General features: G+C 38.3%; 1 protein-coding gene across 7 annotated transcripts in view; it reads right to left on the reverse strand.

The window, feature by feature from the left end:
- Window positions 1–19,483, reverse strand: part of EPB41L5 (erythrocyte membrane protein band 4.1 like 5) — a 139,662-nt gene that overhangs the window by 71,673 nt on the left and 48,506 nt on the right. For all 7 annotated transcript variants that reach the window (XM_059912045.1, XM_059912044.1, XM_059912046.1 and 4 more), the window contains 6 exons: window positions 18,417–18,486; window positions 13,597–13,766; window positions 11,903–12,009; window positions 10,794–10,821; window positions 4,877–4,919; window positions 4,325–4,440 (listed from right to left, as the gene is read on the reverse strand). In XM_059912045.1, the coding sequence (XP_059768028.1) occupies window positions 4,325–4,440; window positions 4,877–4,919; window positions 10,794–10,821; window positions 11,903–12,009; window positions 13,597–13,766; window positions 18,417–18,486 (534 nt within the window). The remainder of the gene's footprint in view (window positions 1–4,324; window positions 4,441–4,876; window positions 4,920–10,793; window positions 10,822–11,902; window positions 12,010–13,596; window positions 13,767–18,416; window positions 18,487–19,483) is intronic.

The raw sequence follows: 19,483 nt of genomic DNA on the forward strand, positions 1-19,483 counted from the left end.
GCACTTAACTGAAATTAAGGCTGAGTCACTTCAGAAATATTAAAAATAGTGTATCAGAGCAGTTTTATAAAAATATCACCACAGGCTGATGCATCAGGCCTCGACATGCTTCCTTCTGTGTGTGATTTCAGTGTCTGATTCTGCTAACCTCGATCTATTGGCATGGCATGGGGTGGGGGTGATAACGGGCAGCTTGTTTATAAACACAAACCTTCTCCTGAGACTTCTTCCGAGTGATGTGTTAACATGTTAAAATCACGAAAAACCTTTCCAAAATTATGATACACATACCCTTTGCAGCACAGAAATATTTGTCATTATCACTGATGGCATATAGCGTCTTCAGATCCTTTTCCCTTTCAGAGAAGAATTCAATTACAAACAACACTACCCAACGAGTGATTCGGTATAAAATAACTTCTCCCAAATTTGCCTAATGTGATCGATCCTCTATAAACTCTAGAAAATGTACACCATCAACTTGCACGACAGAGTCCCAAGGCCTGAGAGGCTCAACACTCATATGTCAGTCATGGCTGCAGGGCCAGGAAAATGAGCATCCTGCTGGACTCCTACATTCTTCACACTGTGCTCATGGACAAAGTCAGGGTAGTTTCTGTGTGCAGGCTGGGGTGCGGACAAGGCCCTTGCGTCCCACTGGCTTTCACCACGTTGACAGCGTCACCGGCAGCCGGGAGCCTGGATGGTTGGGTGGGAGGGAGCACAGTTAGTCAGAAGCAGGAAGAGGTGTGAGAGGTAAGAAAGGAGCAGGCTGTGTGACCAGCGTGCACTGCTGCTACAAGGACGCACCGGTGCAGTGAGACGCTCAAGAAGGACAAAGGGGAAAATCCACAAAGGCACGCGTCAACACGGAGACACGAAGCAGCCATCAGAGTCAGTTAGGTGAGTGAAACAGAGGGACTCTCACGGAGAGCAAGACGCTCTGCATCCGTCCCTGATGTTGCTATCAAAACCAAAGGCAGAGATGCTGTCTGAGGCTCTAATGACAAGAAAAAATACTTATTATCTACTTAATTCAAGTGTTTGAAAGAACAATTCTACATTAGGACAAAGCCACATAGAGAAAATGGCAATTGTGAAAAGTTATTTCCCTGATCAACTGACTTCACAAAACTGAAATCCAGGAAACAAAATTCAGAAAGAGCATTAAAAAAAATCTCCCCTCACAGAGGCCATGTAATTTGATATCAATGTTTCCAATTAACAATGGAGAAACACTGTTCCTTCCATAAGGAATGAAATTCAACAGGTACAGTTAATGTGATGAGATTAAGCCCCTCCAGGAGAGTCTAGTGAGCATCTTAGACACCTTTTCTCACAGCTATAAACAGGCCTATTGAAGTAAGAGAGTGAAACATGCACACAAGCAGTTTCTGGTTAGAAATCATCAGAGTCCTCCAGTAGAAAGAAAACATTTGCCAAGGTTTTGTGACGTGACAAAAAGGGCAGCACATATTTAAGATAACTACAAAGGAAAAAAAATCACCCCAATTATAAAAATGTCTATGAACAGACAGTCTCTTCCACCAAAACATGAATCTTCACCTTTTTTTCCTTAAGGAAACTGGAAATAAATTAGCTAAAAGGGTTTTCGGAACAAACTTGGAAGCTTTTTTTTTTTTTTTACAATAAAATTACCATCTTTCCTTCAACTGAAATACAAGCTATTCAGCAGATCTAACCCATAAAACTCACAACCTTCAATATAGGGTCTCTGAAAATTTAGAAAGTTAAATTAGGTTTATGCTTCCCCCTACATATGCAAGATTTTCCAAACAGTATTCAGTTTTTGTTTATAAATAGTTTATAGATTTAAAATACATTAATTCTCAAAAGATAGTTTAAATATTGGATAATTCTAGGTTACTGACATACCAATTCATTCACTGAAATAATGGTGTCATTTAGAAGATGGCAAGAAAAAGCTAAAGAACCGAACAGGGAGTAGGTTTAGACTAAACTGGTTAAAAGTTATCTGCCAGAAATAGAATTGTCCACTATTCTGCCCAACTGTCCAAACCTAGGGAGCATTTCCAAATTTTAACGTACCACTTTCTAAAGGAGGACTGTTATATATTCATGTGAAAGTATTAATAAGAATCAAAGCATGCAGAAACAAAGACTGAAACGCAGAACACATCTTAGGTTAAGGCTGGGGAACCCGTCAGCTCCGAGACAGGCCAGCTCCGTACTCAGTCCCATGTCTGCTGCCACACACTGAGGCTCCCTGGGCCTGAGGGTCCCCATTTTGCTCCATTTCCACAAAGGAGGCCTCAGTACAATGACATAAAGAAGGACATACAGCTCCAAATTTTTCATTTTTCTTGAAATTCAATACTCTTAGATTCAGCATTCTCTCTTTTTATAGGCTGCATCAAAGGAACTGAGTAATGCCTAAACATGTACCAATTAAAACTGGAAAACTATACAGATGTAGTGTCATAATACAGATGCAAACAAACCAGACTCTCACTCCATATTAATCTAAGAGGTAAGCACGTATTAAATGAGTTCTTTTTTAGTTGAAGTCTCAGCACTATGTCTCCTTGCCAATAAGACTTGGCGGTAACATTACTGGAGCTGTGTCTTCAGTAGAAACTGAAAACACTGTCCTTAATGGCTTAAAAAAATAAAGACTAAAATGTGACATTCAGAAGCCTCACTGTTTATACTTTAAGCGTGTGCCCACATGCACACACACACACACTACCCCCAGCACACTCTCAAGGAGAAAGGGAAGAAAGAGGATAATGGAAAACCCGGGGGTGGGAGGTGGAGGGAAAAAAGAGGGTAACGGAAAATGGGGGGGGGGGGCGGGGAAGAGGATAACGGAAAACCCGGGGGTGGGGGGGTGGGAGGGGAAAAAAGCAGATAACAGAAAACGGGGGGGGGGGGAGGGAAAAAAGAGGATAACGGAGAACGGGGAGGAGGGAAAAAAGAGGATAATGGAAAACATGGGGGGGAGGGAAAAAAGAGGATAATGGAAAACATGGGGGGGAGGGAAAAAAGAGGATAATGGAAAACACGGGGTGGGGGGAGGGAAAAAAGAGGATAATGGAAAACACGGTGGGGGGTAGGGAAAAAAGAGGATAATGGAGAACGGGGAGGAGGGAAAAAAGAGGATAATGGAAAACATGGGGGGGAGGGAAAAAAGAGGATAACGGAAAACATGGGGTGGGGGGAGGGAAAAAAGAGGATAATGGAAAACACGGTGGGGGGGAGGGAAAAAAGAGGATAACGGAAAACATGGTGGGGAAGGAAAAAAGAGGATAACGGAAAACACGGGGGGGGGGGGGAGGGGGAATCCCCTCCATCTTAGAAACTAATCAAGTTATTTGGAACTGAGGTAAAAATATGCCCAATCATCAAAAGCAAAGCACCTTGCAGTTAGTTAAGCCAAAATAACAGTGAAAAACAATTACATAGCAAAGACTGAAAATAATCACCAACCACTGCTGACCCACCACCATGAAGGAAGAGCTGGTTGCACAGACAGCTGACCGACCCACACCTTGAGATCACCACAGAAACTCACTAGCTTTCAGGTACTACACAAACTAAGCGCAAGAGAAAAAGAAAGAAATCCTATGAATTACCAAAGTTCATTTCATAAACAGACACAAAACTTGAACAGATGATGCAACCGACATGACCATTCAATCAAATAATTCCCCAGCAGCCCCCAAGCCACATACATTCATTTGGGAAAGGATTAACCCCACTGATTCACCCCAATAAGCCACAAAGTATCCATATTTGTGCACTTACTATTAGTCTAAAAAAAGACCCTGGGAATCTAAACAAATGAAGTATCTTCTCTGTCATTAGATGATTTCTCCACCCCACCCCCCCAAATGGAGTATTTTGTGCTTTGTTTCATTGGACTATAATCACGTTTCTGTTTTGGCTTTATCTTCAGTCTTTAATGAAGAAAACACACCCGAAGCAGTAGCATCGCGTTGTGTGGAGTAACGTGTAACGAATACATTATCCTTAGGGATCTGGGAAAAGGTCCTACCGACTAGCACTGAAGTCCTTTCCAACAGAGAAGCACCGCCACTCCCAGCTCATGCTAACCGGAGTCGGGGGGCTGTCTGATGTGCCTCATTTAGACGACTGTCTCCTTGCTTCATCCACAGCCTTACTTATCCCAACGTGACAGCTCAATAACGTGCTTCTTTTCAGCTTACAAATATGAATAATTTGCTTTCAATCATATTTAAAGTACTCTAAGAGTATGGCCGGGGATTCAAAACGCCCTTAGGCAAGCAGTGTTTTATTTTGGCTCAATGAGTGAACAAACCATTTCTTGTCATGCTGGTCTGCTCCGGCACTCCTTGGAAGATTCTCAACTTGCACCAGCACAGGACCAGAGGGAACGGAAGGAATCACAGGCACAGTGGATCTCACACCCCAAGCCTTTGGACACAAATTATAAAAATCATCTATTTTGCCTAGATAAAAGATCTCTTCACCACTAAACAGAACATTAAAATGGAATACTATCTACATAGTGAACAGATATAATAGTAAACAGAGCAAAAAACAAATGCTTGAATGTTATATACCATCCTCGGGATAGATAATAATCTAACTGAATATTAGTATTTTATTTATTTTACAGGATTTACATGGACAGAAAATGTTTCATTATAACATTATACCTGTTCTATTGTAACATCTTAGAGAATAAAATGACAGGTCACACGTTACTGAGCCATTTTACAGATAAGAAAACAAAAATGCACAAAACTTTCCCGAGATTATACCACTAAGAAAATTCAATTAATAATACTATTGTTTGTCATAATTAACTACAGTGTTCCAGTGCTTTAGAAGCTTAATATTGTCTTACCTGTCGGGAGCCATTACTCTGAGCTGAAACATTATTGTGAACACTGTAATGGGGAAAAAAAATAAAGAAAAAATTACCGTGGGTACCTAAAACTAAGAATGTAAGATGTCCAGAAAACATCTGCTTTTACAGGCAAATACTTGCTTTTCTGCTCATTTGCTATTTCCATATACCTACATTCTACTTGTGCTTTAGATATATACTTCATTACTAATCTTGTTTATTCATTGGACAACATCTGTCAAAGATGACAAAATAAAACCAGCAGCACAAATGATCCCTTAAATTCAAGGCATTCAGCACAAACACCCACATAACCTTACCCATCACTTCTTTTATATATTCCTACCCTCTCAAGATTTTATGGTGTCAGCAGTAGCTTAGCATTTTATAACTCAAAAGGCCTTAGTATAAACTTAAAGTTAGAAACTTCTCTGTATACCCTTCTCCTCCAAATGATTCAAAATATGTTTTTAAATTTTTAGTTTAGACTGCACTCATTCCTCTCCCACTCCCACAAAAAAGCACTTAAAAAACTCAGCATATAATGCAACAAAATAAATAGAAACAAACCTCAGAACAGCTAAATAAAAAAGAACAAATATTCAATGAAATAAGAACTCAAAGATGAGATACTAACACAACAGAATAAGGCAAATAAAAGAGTTTACTGACTTCAGACCTTCTAACATAAGCATAACTAGTATCCTGAGGTAAAAAATTCAGCTAAGGTAACTGAAAATACATTCAACGTTATAAAAAAAATTCCTTGACAGTGAGAAAATAATCTACAGATTTAGCAAGAACACTGTGTTCCAGGGAGATGAGATACAGAATTAAATACATTCAATTCCTTATTGTTATATTACTGACCTTCAACGATAAGGAAAGAATACTTCAGGTACCCTAAGGAGAGTTAAAAGCACATCACTGCCAGCATCAGGTTGGCACAGACTTCCCCATGGCAACACTCAGAGAACACTATAACCAGACAAGACGTCATTCCAGTAAAAGGAAATGGGCAAAGCTTCACAAACACAAAACAAACTGTGAATACAAGATCCAGGAGCCTTTCTTAGGGGAGTGAGAACAAAACAAAAGTATCTGATGATGAAAGACAACCAATTAAGAAAGAACTCAAGAATGAAGAGGCCTTGCTAAAAGGCTGGGTGAGAAGGAGTAACCCATTCTACACCCCATTTTTTATTAACCACATCTCTGTTACAAGTTAAGTCACCAGAATTTGCACCTCCACTGTCTGGGTTCTAATTCAAACCGCGCCACTAGCTCTGCTCTCTGAACCGCAGTTTCCTCACTCGCATGGGACTATTAGGGGATCGAATAAATGTCAGCAAAGCACAAAGAACAATGACAAATAAAACTAACCCACAACGAAATCTTTAAAAAGAACATCTTGTTTAGTGTAGATCTGTTGCCAAGGCCGGTGTAAAGAATATACCAATCCGGCACAATTTCTTTTACGAACCTTGTTGTTCTTCTCAGGATACACTGTGCTGTATTAAGTAACTCATAACCCCACATTAATGAAACCTCCTCCAACCTGCTTTGTACAGAAATTAGACTCATTATGTTATGGCCCCCGGGGTTACGCTCTGAAGCTTCTCCTTGAACTGGGAATAAGTCCAGTAGGTGATAAGTAAAAGATGAAGAATAACATGAGAAAAAAGCGCTGATGATAAGTGATGTTCACCGGTTTCTAGCTCCCTGTTTTAAAACAATTTGAAACGCAGGAAGCACTATTTTCTCATAATTACACTTATTCTTTCACTTCCACTAATACGAAGGGAACAAATACTTCCCGTTACTGACCAATCCAAGCTTCCCTTTTAAAGGACTGTCTGCAATACCTGACCCATTTTGCTCTTGCCCCCTCTATGCATCATTTCCTCCACCATTTCTTTTCCTCTCTCTTCTGTCTTCAAGACTGTCCACTAAGCCTGTACAAGAAGTACTAGTAAGTGTAAAGTGAACTGTCCTTTAAAGTGTCACCTCTTCCTAAGATACTTTATGTTAGTCAAGACTCACAGGGAGTAGTTAGGAAGAAATGAAAGAGTACAAGGAAAACTAACATCAGCCAATTTAAAAACCTGTTATTCAAGTAAGCACAGTACAAAGTCAAGAAGCTTTTTAGGTCAAACAGTTGCGCTTTTTCTAACAGTACCGTTTGCCATGGTTCACTGGAGCAGAACTGTTCACGTGAACAGAACTCTGAGGGCAGGAATGAAAGGGCATTCCTGCCACTGCCAGCTCAGGTTCTCTCAAGCAATGTTAGGATCAGGGCTCAATAACCTTCAGGAGAGTGGGTCCCCCTCTGAATTTCATTCCTAAAAATTATTCTACCTAAAAAAATAATAAAGTATCAGTGCTTAAATACTCCATTTTAGCTGTGTTTTCCAGAGCCAAAAGCATCATTCAAGAAGACACAATAAAATTTACTTATTAAAGTTAAATTAATCTCAATGCTAGGAGATTATATAGTCAGTCATACTCACTTTTTGGTCAGAAATCTGTATTTCAAAAAATTTTAAAGGAGGACAAACTTTTGCAAATAAAAGCCTGAATTTTTCAACTACGTATCATTGCTTGAATGCTTTGTTTACATTTCTGCTAACTTCATCAGGGAATCTTCTTCACTTTAAGCTCTAATACTCTGTCCCAGCCTCCTTTTCAGGAAAACAAGACATGATTCATTAAACAAACAAATAAAATACTTTAAAATATACAGAACCCCTCTAACATTTCTCCACCATTCCTCTTAAAAGCACAGTTTAAAAATAACTCCAAGAAAAATTAGTGTATAGCCCAGAAAAGGCAGAAAATTTTGTTTTTTACCTAATTAAAAATTCACAGGACTTCCCTGGTGACGCAGAAGTTAAGAATCCGCCTGCCAATGCAGGGGACGTGGGTTCGAGCCCTGGTCTAGGAAGATCCCACATGCCGTGGTGCAAAGAAGCCCGTGCGCCACAACTACTGAACCTGCGCTCTAGAGCCCGCGAGCCATGACTACTGAGCCTGCGTGTCACAACTGCTGAAGTCCGCGCGCCTAGAGCCCGTGCTCCACAACAAGAGAAGCCACCGCAGTGAGAAGCCCGTGCACCGCAATGAACAGTAGCCCCAACTCGCCGCAACTAGAGAAAGCCCATGTGCAGCAACGAAGACCCAATGCAGCCAAAAATAAATAAATTAATTAATTAATTAATTAAAAAAGAAAATAAAAAATAAAAGTTCACAATGGACAGAATCCCTCACACTTCCTCTCTCCTCTACCCACTTATTTATTTTTAACAGCTTCCTGACCACTAAAGGGACTTCAGGGGAATCCTTACTCAAAAAGCAGAGTGCTTTTGTGACTGTCACTAATCACAGCCTGGCTTTAATGGCTCTCTAAGTGGAAAAAAACCCAAAACTGAATAGGACATCTCCAGCTGAGGCTGACCCTACTCAGTACCCAAAACAAACAACTTCTCCTTTTGAAGAAGCTCTGGTTATACTGACACATCTCCATACAGGAGTGTAGACACTGTTTTAACAAAAACTAGATTTGTGAGTATGTCCTGAATCTCACAGTTTACCAGGCATTCCAGGAGGCTTTGGTACAACAGTGGTTGAGAAGCATTACGTGAAACTCCACACTGTAATATACACTATTAATACTGATTCATTAGAAGGAGGACTTGGAGAACAGTGACTGCAGGACAACAGCAGACCCTCTCCCCAGCAAAACAGACATGTAGCTGCTGAAAATTATTCTTTAAAAAAATCATTAAGGGCTTCCCTGGTGGCGCAGTGGTTGAGAATCTGCCTGCCAATGCAGGGGACACGGGCTCGAGCCCTGGTCTGGGAAGATCCCACATACCGCGGAGCAACTGGGCCCGTGAGCCACAATTACTGAGCCTGCGCGTCTGAAGCCTGTTCTCCGCAACAAGAGAGGCCGTGATAGTGAGAGGCCCGCACAACGCCATGAAGAGTGGTCCCCGCTTGCCACAACTAGAGAAAGCCCTTGCACAGAAAGGAAGACCCAACACAGCAATCAATCAATAAATAAATAACGTGAATTTCTTAAAAAAAAAAAATCATTAAAAGGCATACATCAAGTGGAGAAACATTTATTTAAGAAAATCTAGTAACTTTTTTTAATCTGATCTAAAAAAAACAGAACAAAAAAGTTACTAGAGAAAGAGAGGAACATTTTTTTGTGATAAAATAAAACAATTATAAACAATCCATGCACCTAACAAAAAGCCCCAAATACATGAAGCACAAAGAATTGAAGGGAGAAACAGACAACCGAACAACAATAATTGGAGACTTCAATAGTCCACACTAAATAATGGAGAGATCTAAGCCAAGACCAGTGATGAAACAGAAGTGAACAACAGTAAAAACCAAGCAGACCTAACAGACATCCATAGGACATGACACTCAACAGCAGAATAGACATTCTTTTCAATTGCACATGGAACATTTTCCAAGATGAACTACATGCTGGGACATAAAAGAGGTCTCAATAACTGTAAAGGGATCAAAGTCATGTGAAGTACATTCTCTAACCACAATGGAATAAAATTACAACAAAAGAAAAAAAGGGGAGAGGGGAAAATTTAAGCTACAAACGTCAAAATTAAGCAACACACTCCCAAGTAGCCAACGGGTCAAAGAAGAAATCACAAGAGAAATTAGAAAATAATTTGGGATGAATAAAAATGAAAATACAATATACCAAAACTTATGAAATATGATTAAAGTGGTGCTCGGAGAGAAATTAATAGCTATAAATGTTATATGAAAAAAGAATACAGATCTCATGTCCTAATAAACCGATCTTCCACCTAACAACACTAGAAAAAGAAAACTAAACCTAAAGCAAGCAGAAGGAGTGAAATAATATACCAGAGAGAAAATTAATGAAATAGAAAATAGAGGAACAGATAAAATTGATGAAACCAAAAGCTGGTTCTTTGAAAAGGCCAACAAAACTGAAAAACCTTTACCTAGACTGACCAAGTGAAAAAGAAACTCAAATTACTAAAATCAGAAATGAATGAGGGGACATCATCACAAAGCTTATAGAAATAAGGAGGAAAAGAGAATAATATGAACAACTGTATGCCACAAATTAGATAACTCAGATAAAATGGACAAACTCTGGAAAGACACAAACTCCCAAACTGACTCAAGATAAAAATTGAAATATGAATAGATCTACAAAAAGACACTGAACTGGAAATTTTAAAACTTGACACAAATCAAGTCCAGGCAAGATGGCTTTAATGGTGAATTCTACCATATACTTAAATAATTCTTTACAAAACCTTCCCCAAAAATAGAGAGAAACATTTCCCAACTCATTCTGTGAAGCCAGAATTACCCTGATACCAAAACCAGATGAAGACAGTACAAGAAAACTATAGACCAGTGTCTTTTGATGAATATAGACACACAAATCCACAACAAACCTAGTGAACCAAATCCAGCAACATGCAATATAAAGAAAGACTGTACACCATGACCAAGTGGGATTTCTCCCAGGAATAAAATGAACTGCTGGTGTACAAATCAACCTTTGTTCTCTGAGCTTCCTGTGTGCAAGGGCCACAGTTTATTCGTCTTTATATCCTCAGTCACAGGCCAATAACAAACGTACAATATGTCATTCTCATTACGAACAGTATAGCCACCCAAGCCCACTCTTTTTCTTTAAGCTGCTTTATTTTTCTTTCTGTCCGTTTTACCCAGCATTATGATGTGTTTATCTGCTCCCTGCTAGATCCACCGTGCTCAGGGGCAAGTGAACACTGTGACAGACCTTCAACAGACATTGGTTCAATTAACGATGCAACTACAGAAATGCTAAAACATTCGGTTATCAATTCCTAAGTCGCAAGACATTACCCACCTGAGTTCTTCAGGTTTTCCTGTACTTGCTGACAGAAAAAAACAGAAAACATCCCATTAGATTCCTCCAACATGGTAAACTGCTTTACTATTCACAAAAGTACATCTTGACTCATTGCTTTGTAAGCTGTTTCCCAACTACAGATTTAAAAATCTTCACTTCACCGAAGTGTTCTATGGCTCATGCCATTCAAGTGAATAATGACAACGATCTCCAATTTTTAAGTAAGGCAACAAAATAAGCATACATTTTAAAAATCAGAACCATCTGCAAGCCTTCAGAGTGAGCTGACAGTGAAAAATCATCAGTGGAGTCTAAGAGGTAACTAAGGGTTTTAAACAAATTGAAATGGTTTCATTTATAGCTATATATTATTTAATTTATAGATACATCAAAAATTATAGCTTTAAAAATCAGTTTTTAAAAAAACTGATACTGCCAACATCAGGTCATGGCAGTTGTTTTTGGATAACTGGTGACGACTCTGACATTGGACATACTTAAAATTCAATCTGTATTTTAATACAAACTCAGATTTGAAACCAAACACAAGTTTTAGCTTACTGGTCAAAGTAAACCATTCTTTGTATTACATAATTAAAGTAACAAACAAGCAAGTAACATTTATGAATTTGTGAATCTCTATGTACCATGTACACTGATGATTAATATAAAAACTGTACTTAGCAGAGCCTTTAATATTATTATAATACATACAAAATAAAAAATTTATTCATCATATACTAATGTTTTAAAAAATATCTGCGGGGATTTAACAGATTATTATGAATGAGATGTGGAAGTCAAAAAGGGAGGGAAAACGTTGCTCTAGAGAAGACCTAAAATAGTAAGAACGAAAACTGAACACAAACTCAGCGCAGCGTCAGAGCTGGGATGAGCATAACGTTTCGTCTCAGCAACAGTACAGGCCGTTTTTCCCCGTGTATTCTTAAACACTGATTATGCTAGAACCAGATCCAGTAAAGAAGAGCTCTTCAGTTGCCTGGAAGAGACTAAGAGGACCGAGGCAGCCTCCTGCCCAGCCCCCAGCACCAGCACAGGACGCAGTGTGAGGAAGAGGAGCCCCCTGAGGCAGGGCTGCACATCACCTTGCACTTGCAGAGCTCGTCGGGAATACCGTTTGCTGGGCCTCCTTTCAAAGGATGTTGATCTTCTTGCTTTATTGGTTTTTGTGGTCTGATACTCAGTTTTCCCACTAAAATAAATGAGGCATATTAACAGGAATAAGAGAATTTGAGGCCTACAGTAGTCAGACACACAAAAATGAGAGAAAGTCTACACTGAGGTTCTTCTCAAGAGAACCAACCTGAACTTCCTTCCTGAATGAACTACGAAAAATAGTGTTGACGTCTCTCTTTACCACACCATTCTTTCACTCTTTAGGCTTGTGTGAAAGATGCAACACCAATTATATTGTTTTTTTCTTAATCATGCACATCACCTAAGAACATATTAAATAAGTTTAAAGTATCTGTCCTTTTATGGAACTCCCTTCCCTTTCCCATCCATACTCCTCAATGCAAGATGTACAATTAACTCAAGATTTTCAGTTACTTTTTCTAACTGTGATATACTTTTCAGGTCACTTTTCCAGAAATATTAAAACTATTGTCCCACTCACCTTCATTTCCATTTAAGTTCTACTAAGAAAATGCCTCCCCACTTTTAATGTAAGTAGAATAGAAGCTCTCTTGCATGAACCCCACACACAGTCAACAGGCCACATTACTGATATTATCCATTCCTTCTTTAAATTACACTGACGGATTCTCGTGACATGCCGAAAACTCACCATCAATAAGCTACTCTGAGGTAAACCAAAACATTTCTAACTTATGACCAACAAACAAGAAGTCTGTAAGAACAATGGAACGTCAGGTTTATAAGGACCAGAAATGTCATCCAGATTAATTTCCCAGTAGTGCACAATACTCTTTTTCTACATGGTATCCAGCTGTTGGATGGAGCCCCCTTAAAACTCTTGTTATGTGGATTTAAACTGGGGATTAATACATAAAGCAAACATCAATGTCCATCAACAGGTAAATGGATAAAGAAAATGTGGTATATATATACACAATGGCATATTACTCAGCCATAAAAAAGAATGAAATAATGCCATTTGCAGCAACATGCATGGACCTGGTGGGTATTATGTAAGTGAAGTAAGTCAGACAGAGAATGACAAGTACTGTATGATATCACTTACATGTGGAATCTAAACAATAAAATAAACTAGTGAATATAACAAAAAAGAAACAGAGTCACATATACAGAGAACAAAATAGTGGTTACTAGTGGGGAGGGGCACAATGCGGTAGAGGATTAAGAGGTACCAACTATTATGTATAAAATAAATAAGCTTAACCAACATTGTATATAACTATAAATGGAATATAACATTCAAAAATTATAAATCACTATGCTGTACACCTAAAACTTACATAATATTGTAAATCAACTATACCTCAATAAAAAAAAACTTTTTTAACTGGAAAAATTGTTAATTACTCCTAAAAAAAAAAAAAGAAGGAAGAAACAAAAACATCAGGAGGGATATGAAATCCATTACACCATTACAATATTCTCCTGTCTACTCAGGAAATTACAAACAATAACAATATGTACCGCTTTTTCTTTTATTTTGGCCAATGGAAAACACTGGCAAACCACTTCATCTCTCTGTGCCCTAGTTTCCACATCTGTAAAATGAGAAGTTGGGCTAAGTTTTCTGGCCTCTATGAAATAATGAAAGATACAGCAAGCAGCTATAAACATTCACCTGTATCTAAACCGTGACCCTAATCGAATAAATCCTGATCGGTGAGAACCCTTTTGGACAGGGCCTCGGAGGCGGAAGAAGGCGTGGTGCTCCACGGCACATTTCCACAAATGTTTGCATGCTTTGGGATGATCCAGTCTGAAGACAAACGTATGTTCCTGCTCTTTGCCCTGAAAAAGAAACGCATGTTAACAGAGGTAATTATTAGCTCAGATGGTCCTGTCCCCTTGCATTCAGCTATGAATACAACCGCAGCAAGAGCAAGAATCAAATAATAAAGCATCTAGTTTGCTCCCTGAGACTCTGACACTCTTTAGTACATAAAACGGCAGAGTTAAAATCAAGCTGTCCATTTTCTCAGCCAATATAAAATTATTCCTATTTTCTCTCTACTTACATGATCTCATTTCTCAAAGAGACGTAAAATGAGCCTTTATCTGCCATACTTCAGGATAAATGTATAATTATAATTTAAAGGTTCATGTAAGATCTGGCAACATACATAACAGCCTTAAAAATGGCCACATTCTTTATTATAGTAACCATACTCACAGGAATCTAATTACACTAGTTAACATTCATAGACACTCTTCTAAGAATTTCACATGAATTGCTTCAATGAGTAGATACTATCACTATCTCCATTTCACAGATAAGAAAACTGAGGCTCAAGAAATTAAGCCCAATGTCACAAAGCTACTAAGAGAGGAAACCAGAATTTGAACCTAACCATTCAGGCTCCAGAGCCTACCTTTGTAACCACTAAGCTATCCTGTATTTCTAAGGGAAAAGACTTTCTCAACACCAAAATTTACACCCACAGATTTTCTTCACAGTCTCATTTATAATAGTAAAAACTGGCACAAAACCCTAAATGTCCAAAACATGAGAAATGTAATAAGTAAACAATGATATTATTTACAAACTATACAGAGAGATAAATGAATAAAAGATGCATGAACTAATGCACTACTGTTTATTCATACTGCAGAATACTATATATAGGTTAAAGTGAATGAACTAGGTCTACCTGTTTAGGCAAAATAAGCAAGCTGCAAAAAAAACCCCACCCTAATATATATGTATATTATATATAATACATATGTAGATTTATAAAACATTCTACCACGTTTCATGATGTGGTTATATTTACAAAAGGTTAGAAAATATGAGAATGATACCCTGCAAGAATGAGGAAGAAAGAGACAAGCTGTGGCTCAGACCTTAGCTGTATCGAATAGAACTTCTTCAATGAGACAAACAGCACACGACCCAACAGAAAAATCAACAACAGGCTTAAACACGCACTTCACAAGAAAGACTATCCAAACATCCAATAGATATATAAATAAGTGTAAACTGAAGCAGTCATCAGAGGAATGCAAACTAAAACCACAAGATGATTCTACTACCAGAATGGGTAAAATGAGAAAGAGAACTCCAAACAGAAGCCAAAGAAGAATAAACGGCGCTCTCAGATGCTCCGGGTGGGAGTGCAGCTGCGTGTGTACACACAGGCTGGCAAACAGCGTGGCGGCCTCCACAAAAGCCAAGCACACGCACATCCCAGGGCTCAGGGCAGCACTCTTCTTACTCGCCAAAAATTAACAACTCACATGTCCATCAACAGCAGGATGGATAAATACTAGTGTATTCACAAAACTGAATACTGTATAACAGCAGGAATGTGCCAACTATAACCACCCGTTGCAGCAGGGCTGAAAGCTCACAACTACAGCCCTGAAATACAGAAGCAAGACACAAAGAGAACAGTCAGCCAGGTTTCATTTACATCAAGTCCAAAATACAAGCAAAAACTAATCTCTGGTCTTAAAGTCAGGTCAGGAGAGTGGTTACCCTTGGGAAACTGTACCTGGTGGGGAGCACAAGAGAAATTTAATTCTGCTGGAATTCTGTTTCCTCATCCTGGTGCTGGTCATACAAGTATACATAAAAATCCAACATAAGCTGTACATTTATTTTTACACTTATCTGAATGGATGTTATACTTCAATGAAATTTACCAACAAAAACTACACATAGAAAAAAACATGAGAAAATAGATAACCTCAAAACAGGGAAAAGCTTTCTATGACACAAAACCCAGAAGCCATAAAAGATTAATAAATTCACCTATTTAAAATTTCTTGAAGTGCATGACAAAACCCACAATAAGCACTGCTGAAAGAAAAACAACTATTAAATAAAATATTTATAATGTCTGTGACAAAGGGCAAGACCTATAAGAAAACAGCCAATAACCCAAAAGAAAAATGGGCAAAGGAATAGACAGTTTAGAAAAAAGGAATTCAAGTAACTCAAATGTATGAAAAGATGTTCAGTATCACTCATAATAATAGAAATAAAATGTAAACCTACAATGAAATTCCATTTTTTACCTTTCAGATACAAATGTGATTAATTCCTTCTCAGGAAATAGGCCTGTACACTAAAAACTATGCAAGCTGGTAGGACCTCTCTATATCCAAGACAAATGCACATAAACCATTCAACCCCACAAATCCCCCTCTAGGAAATTATCCTACAGATACTTGCCAGTGTACAAATTAATTATAGATAGTGAATAAAAGAGTGAATGCCAATTAATTGAGAATTGATTAAATAAATCAGAGTACACCATACACTAGAATACTATGCATTTTAGTTTGCTTTTATAAGAATGAAGAACAACTTTATGTACTGACGTAGAAAACATTCCAAGTTAGAACGTAAAGTTTAAAAAGGATAAGTAGAGAACCCTGTATATAAGTATGGCAACCTCTGCATAAAAAAGAACTGAGGGGGACTTCCCTGGTGATGCAGTGGTTAAGAATCCACCTGCCAATGCAGGGGACATGGGTTTGAGCCCTGGTCCGGGAAGATCCCACATGCTGTGGAGCAACTAAACCCGTGCGTCACAACTACTGAGCCTGCGTGCCTGGAGCCTGTGCTCTGCAACAAGAGAAGCCACCGCAACAAGAAGCCCGCGTACCGCAATGAAGAGTAGCCCCCGCTCGCCGCAACTAGAGAAAGTCCGCGTGCAGCAACAAAGACCAAATGCAGACAAAAATAAATTAAATAAATTAAAAAAAAAGAATTGATATACACATTTGCTTATATGTATCTTCAAAAAGATATCTAAGAAGCTAATACTATATTAGATCAAATCTAAAATGCTATCAATTGTGAGATGCACAATTATTTTATGACCCAGTAAGAACAGGTATCTCCCATTAAATTATGACCATATTTTCTTATCACACAGAACTGTGTTTTATTCTTCTTGAACGATTCCTTTAGATTTAGATACAAATATCATTTAATCGCATCTGTGCTTACATAAAAAGGAAAATATTTGTAAAATAGATTGTTTTTAGATGCGAAATCTGCCTCTTCTGAATCATTTTCAACTCATTTGTTGATAACATAATGATCATCTGTGCCATCAAGAGATTTCTTTTTAAAATGTTCTCTTATTGTCTCTGATTTTCTTCCAAGCTGTGTGATAGGGCAATCCTTTGCGTGCATCCCAGTAACATAACTTAAAACTTTCAAAAAACTTGTAACTGTTTCATCTAATTTTCAGGATCTTCTTTTTTTAGGTTCTGCTAAGTAGCACTACTCACACTTCACTGTGCAAACAAATCTTTTTAACATTTCCCCTATTTCCTTTTATTTGTATCCATCTATACGTATATTTCAAATTTATTACTTTGCATGCAGTAAAATTACTTTTTTAAAATTTACTCACAATTCCGTGGGTTTTGAAAATGCACAGAATCAGGCAAGCACCACCAACATCAGGATACAGAATAGTCCTCTCACCCCCCCCGCCAAGTTCCCTGTGCTGCTCCTTTGTAGTGAAGCACCCTCACACCCCCAGTCTCAAAGGATCAGCTATTCTCTATTCCTATAGGTTTGCCTTTCCTAGATTGTCATATAAATGTAATCATACAGTCATAATCTCTTGAGTCGGGCTTCTTTTTTTTTAATAAATTTTTATAAATTTATTTATTTCTGGCTGCGTTGGGTCTTCGTTGCTGCGTGTGGACTTTCTCTAGTTGCAGCGAGCGGGTGCTACTCTTCCTTGTGGTGGACGGGCTTCTCATCGCGGTGGCTTCTCTTGTTGCGGAGCACCGGCTCTAGGCACGCAGGCTTCAACAGTCGTGGCACACAGGCTCAGTAGTTGTGGCTCGCAGGCTCTAGAGCGCAGGCTCAGTAGTTGTGGCGCATGGGCTTAGTTGCTCCGCAGCATGTGGGGCCTTCCCGAACCAGCGTCCCCTGCATTGGCAGGTGGATTCCTAACCACTGTGCCACCAGGGAAGCCCCAGCGGGAGGATTCTTCACCACTGGGTCCCAAGGGAAGTCCTGAGTCGGGTTTCTTACACTTAGCATAATTCATCTGAGATGCATTCGTATTGTTATGAGTTTATCAATTAGAAACTAGATTTAACTGAAAAAAAGATAATCCTTAGTACAGAAGGCTTTATTAAAGAATATTATTAGGTGGATTTTTTTGATTAATCTTTTTGATCAGGGACTAAAGGAATAAAGCCATTTAAATATAAATTTTTATATATTTGAGATATAGTGTCAACCAAGGAACAAGAGAAGTCTTTTATTTAATCTTTAATCTTAAAGACAGAAAACTATAGTTTTAGGATGGTATGACACAAAGCAGGAAATTACTTAATTAAGTTATTAATTACACTAAGTTTCTGTTCTATGGCTCTATAAACAAGATGTGTTCCCCCTTTTAGAGCCTTAAGTGACCACATAACACAGTCACCGTTAAATATGTGACACAATGTAATTCCTACCTGGTCATCATCTTCTACAACCACCAAGGTTAGTTTATTCTTCTTAAAATCCAATCTGGTTATCTTGGGCCTATAACAAACAATATGAGAGTAACAGCCAGATTTCAATAAATGTTCTCTGAATTTAAAAAATTTGTTGTTACTTCAAGCATATTAATCATCTAACTTCTGAATTGAAAGCTGGATAAGAGGGTAAACATAACCTGCCCTGCCCAGCAAAAAAGTCTCCAATCTAAAAAACAGTTAAGGTAACAGAAAAAAAATTTTCAAAAGCAGTACCTTTGGCAAAATTTCTGCTGCACATATGTAAGACATTAAAAATGTTAAGGAAAAAAGAAAATGAAAGATATATCTATATATCATATATATTCATAGGCCCCTAAGGTGGAAGAGATTCTCCAAGCCTAATGTCACAGTAGCAGCAGGGGAACTGGATACAGGAAACACTATAAAGCTTTTTAAAAGGCATAAAAAAAAAAATTACTGATCTTCAACTCTATTTTCTATAGCAATTTTGATTAAAGACATCTTTAATTTAAGACATAAAAAATGTTTTAAACTACACTTTATGGCCCACTTTCCAACTCCATCTCCCACCTGTACAAAAATCCTAAGCAACCTACCAAACTTACCTCTGTACTTCTACGAACCGTGAACGTGAAAACATGACTCTCACTCTCACTAATTTTTAAATATAACTTATATAAAATAAAATTGTAAAACAGAACTTGTTTACAAGAGCTGTACTAAAACAGTAAGTAAATAAATAAGTATAATAGGAGGGGAGAATCTAGCATTTAAGTGTAGCAAATACTTACACAGCGCCTAGTAAGTGTCAGGTACTCTACTAAGTGTTTCACATGTATTAATTCAATTGATCCTTATGAGGCAGTACAAACGATGCTTTCCTTCTCTCTCCACCTGGAGCGTTCTCTGGCCATGAAGGATGCTCCACCCGCCCAGCGGGCAAGCTGGAAGGCTCAGAGAGCTCGCACTTAAGGACTAGAGAAATATATAACACAGCTTTCCCACCCAAGGGACAATTATAAAGATGTTACACTCAAGTG

The sequence above is a fragment of the Balaenoptera ricei genome (assembly GCF_028023285.1).
Source record: "Balaenoptera ricei isolate mBalRic1 chromosome 7 unlocalized genomic scaffold, mBalRic1.hap2 SUPER_6_unloc_1, whole genome shotgun sequence".
Taxonomy (NCBI): Eukaryota; Metazoa; Chordata; class Mammalia; order Artiodactyla; family Balaenopteridae; genus Balaenoptera; species Balaenoptera ricei.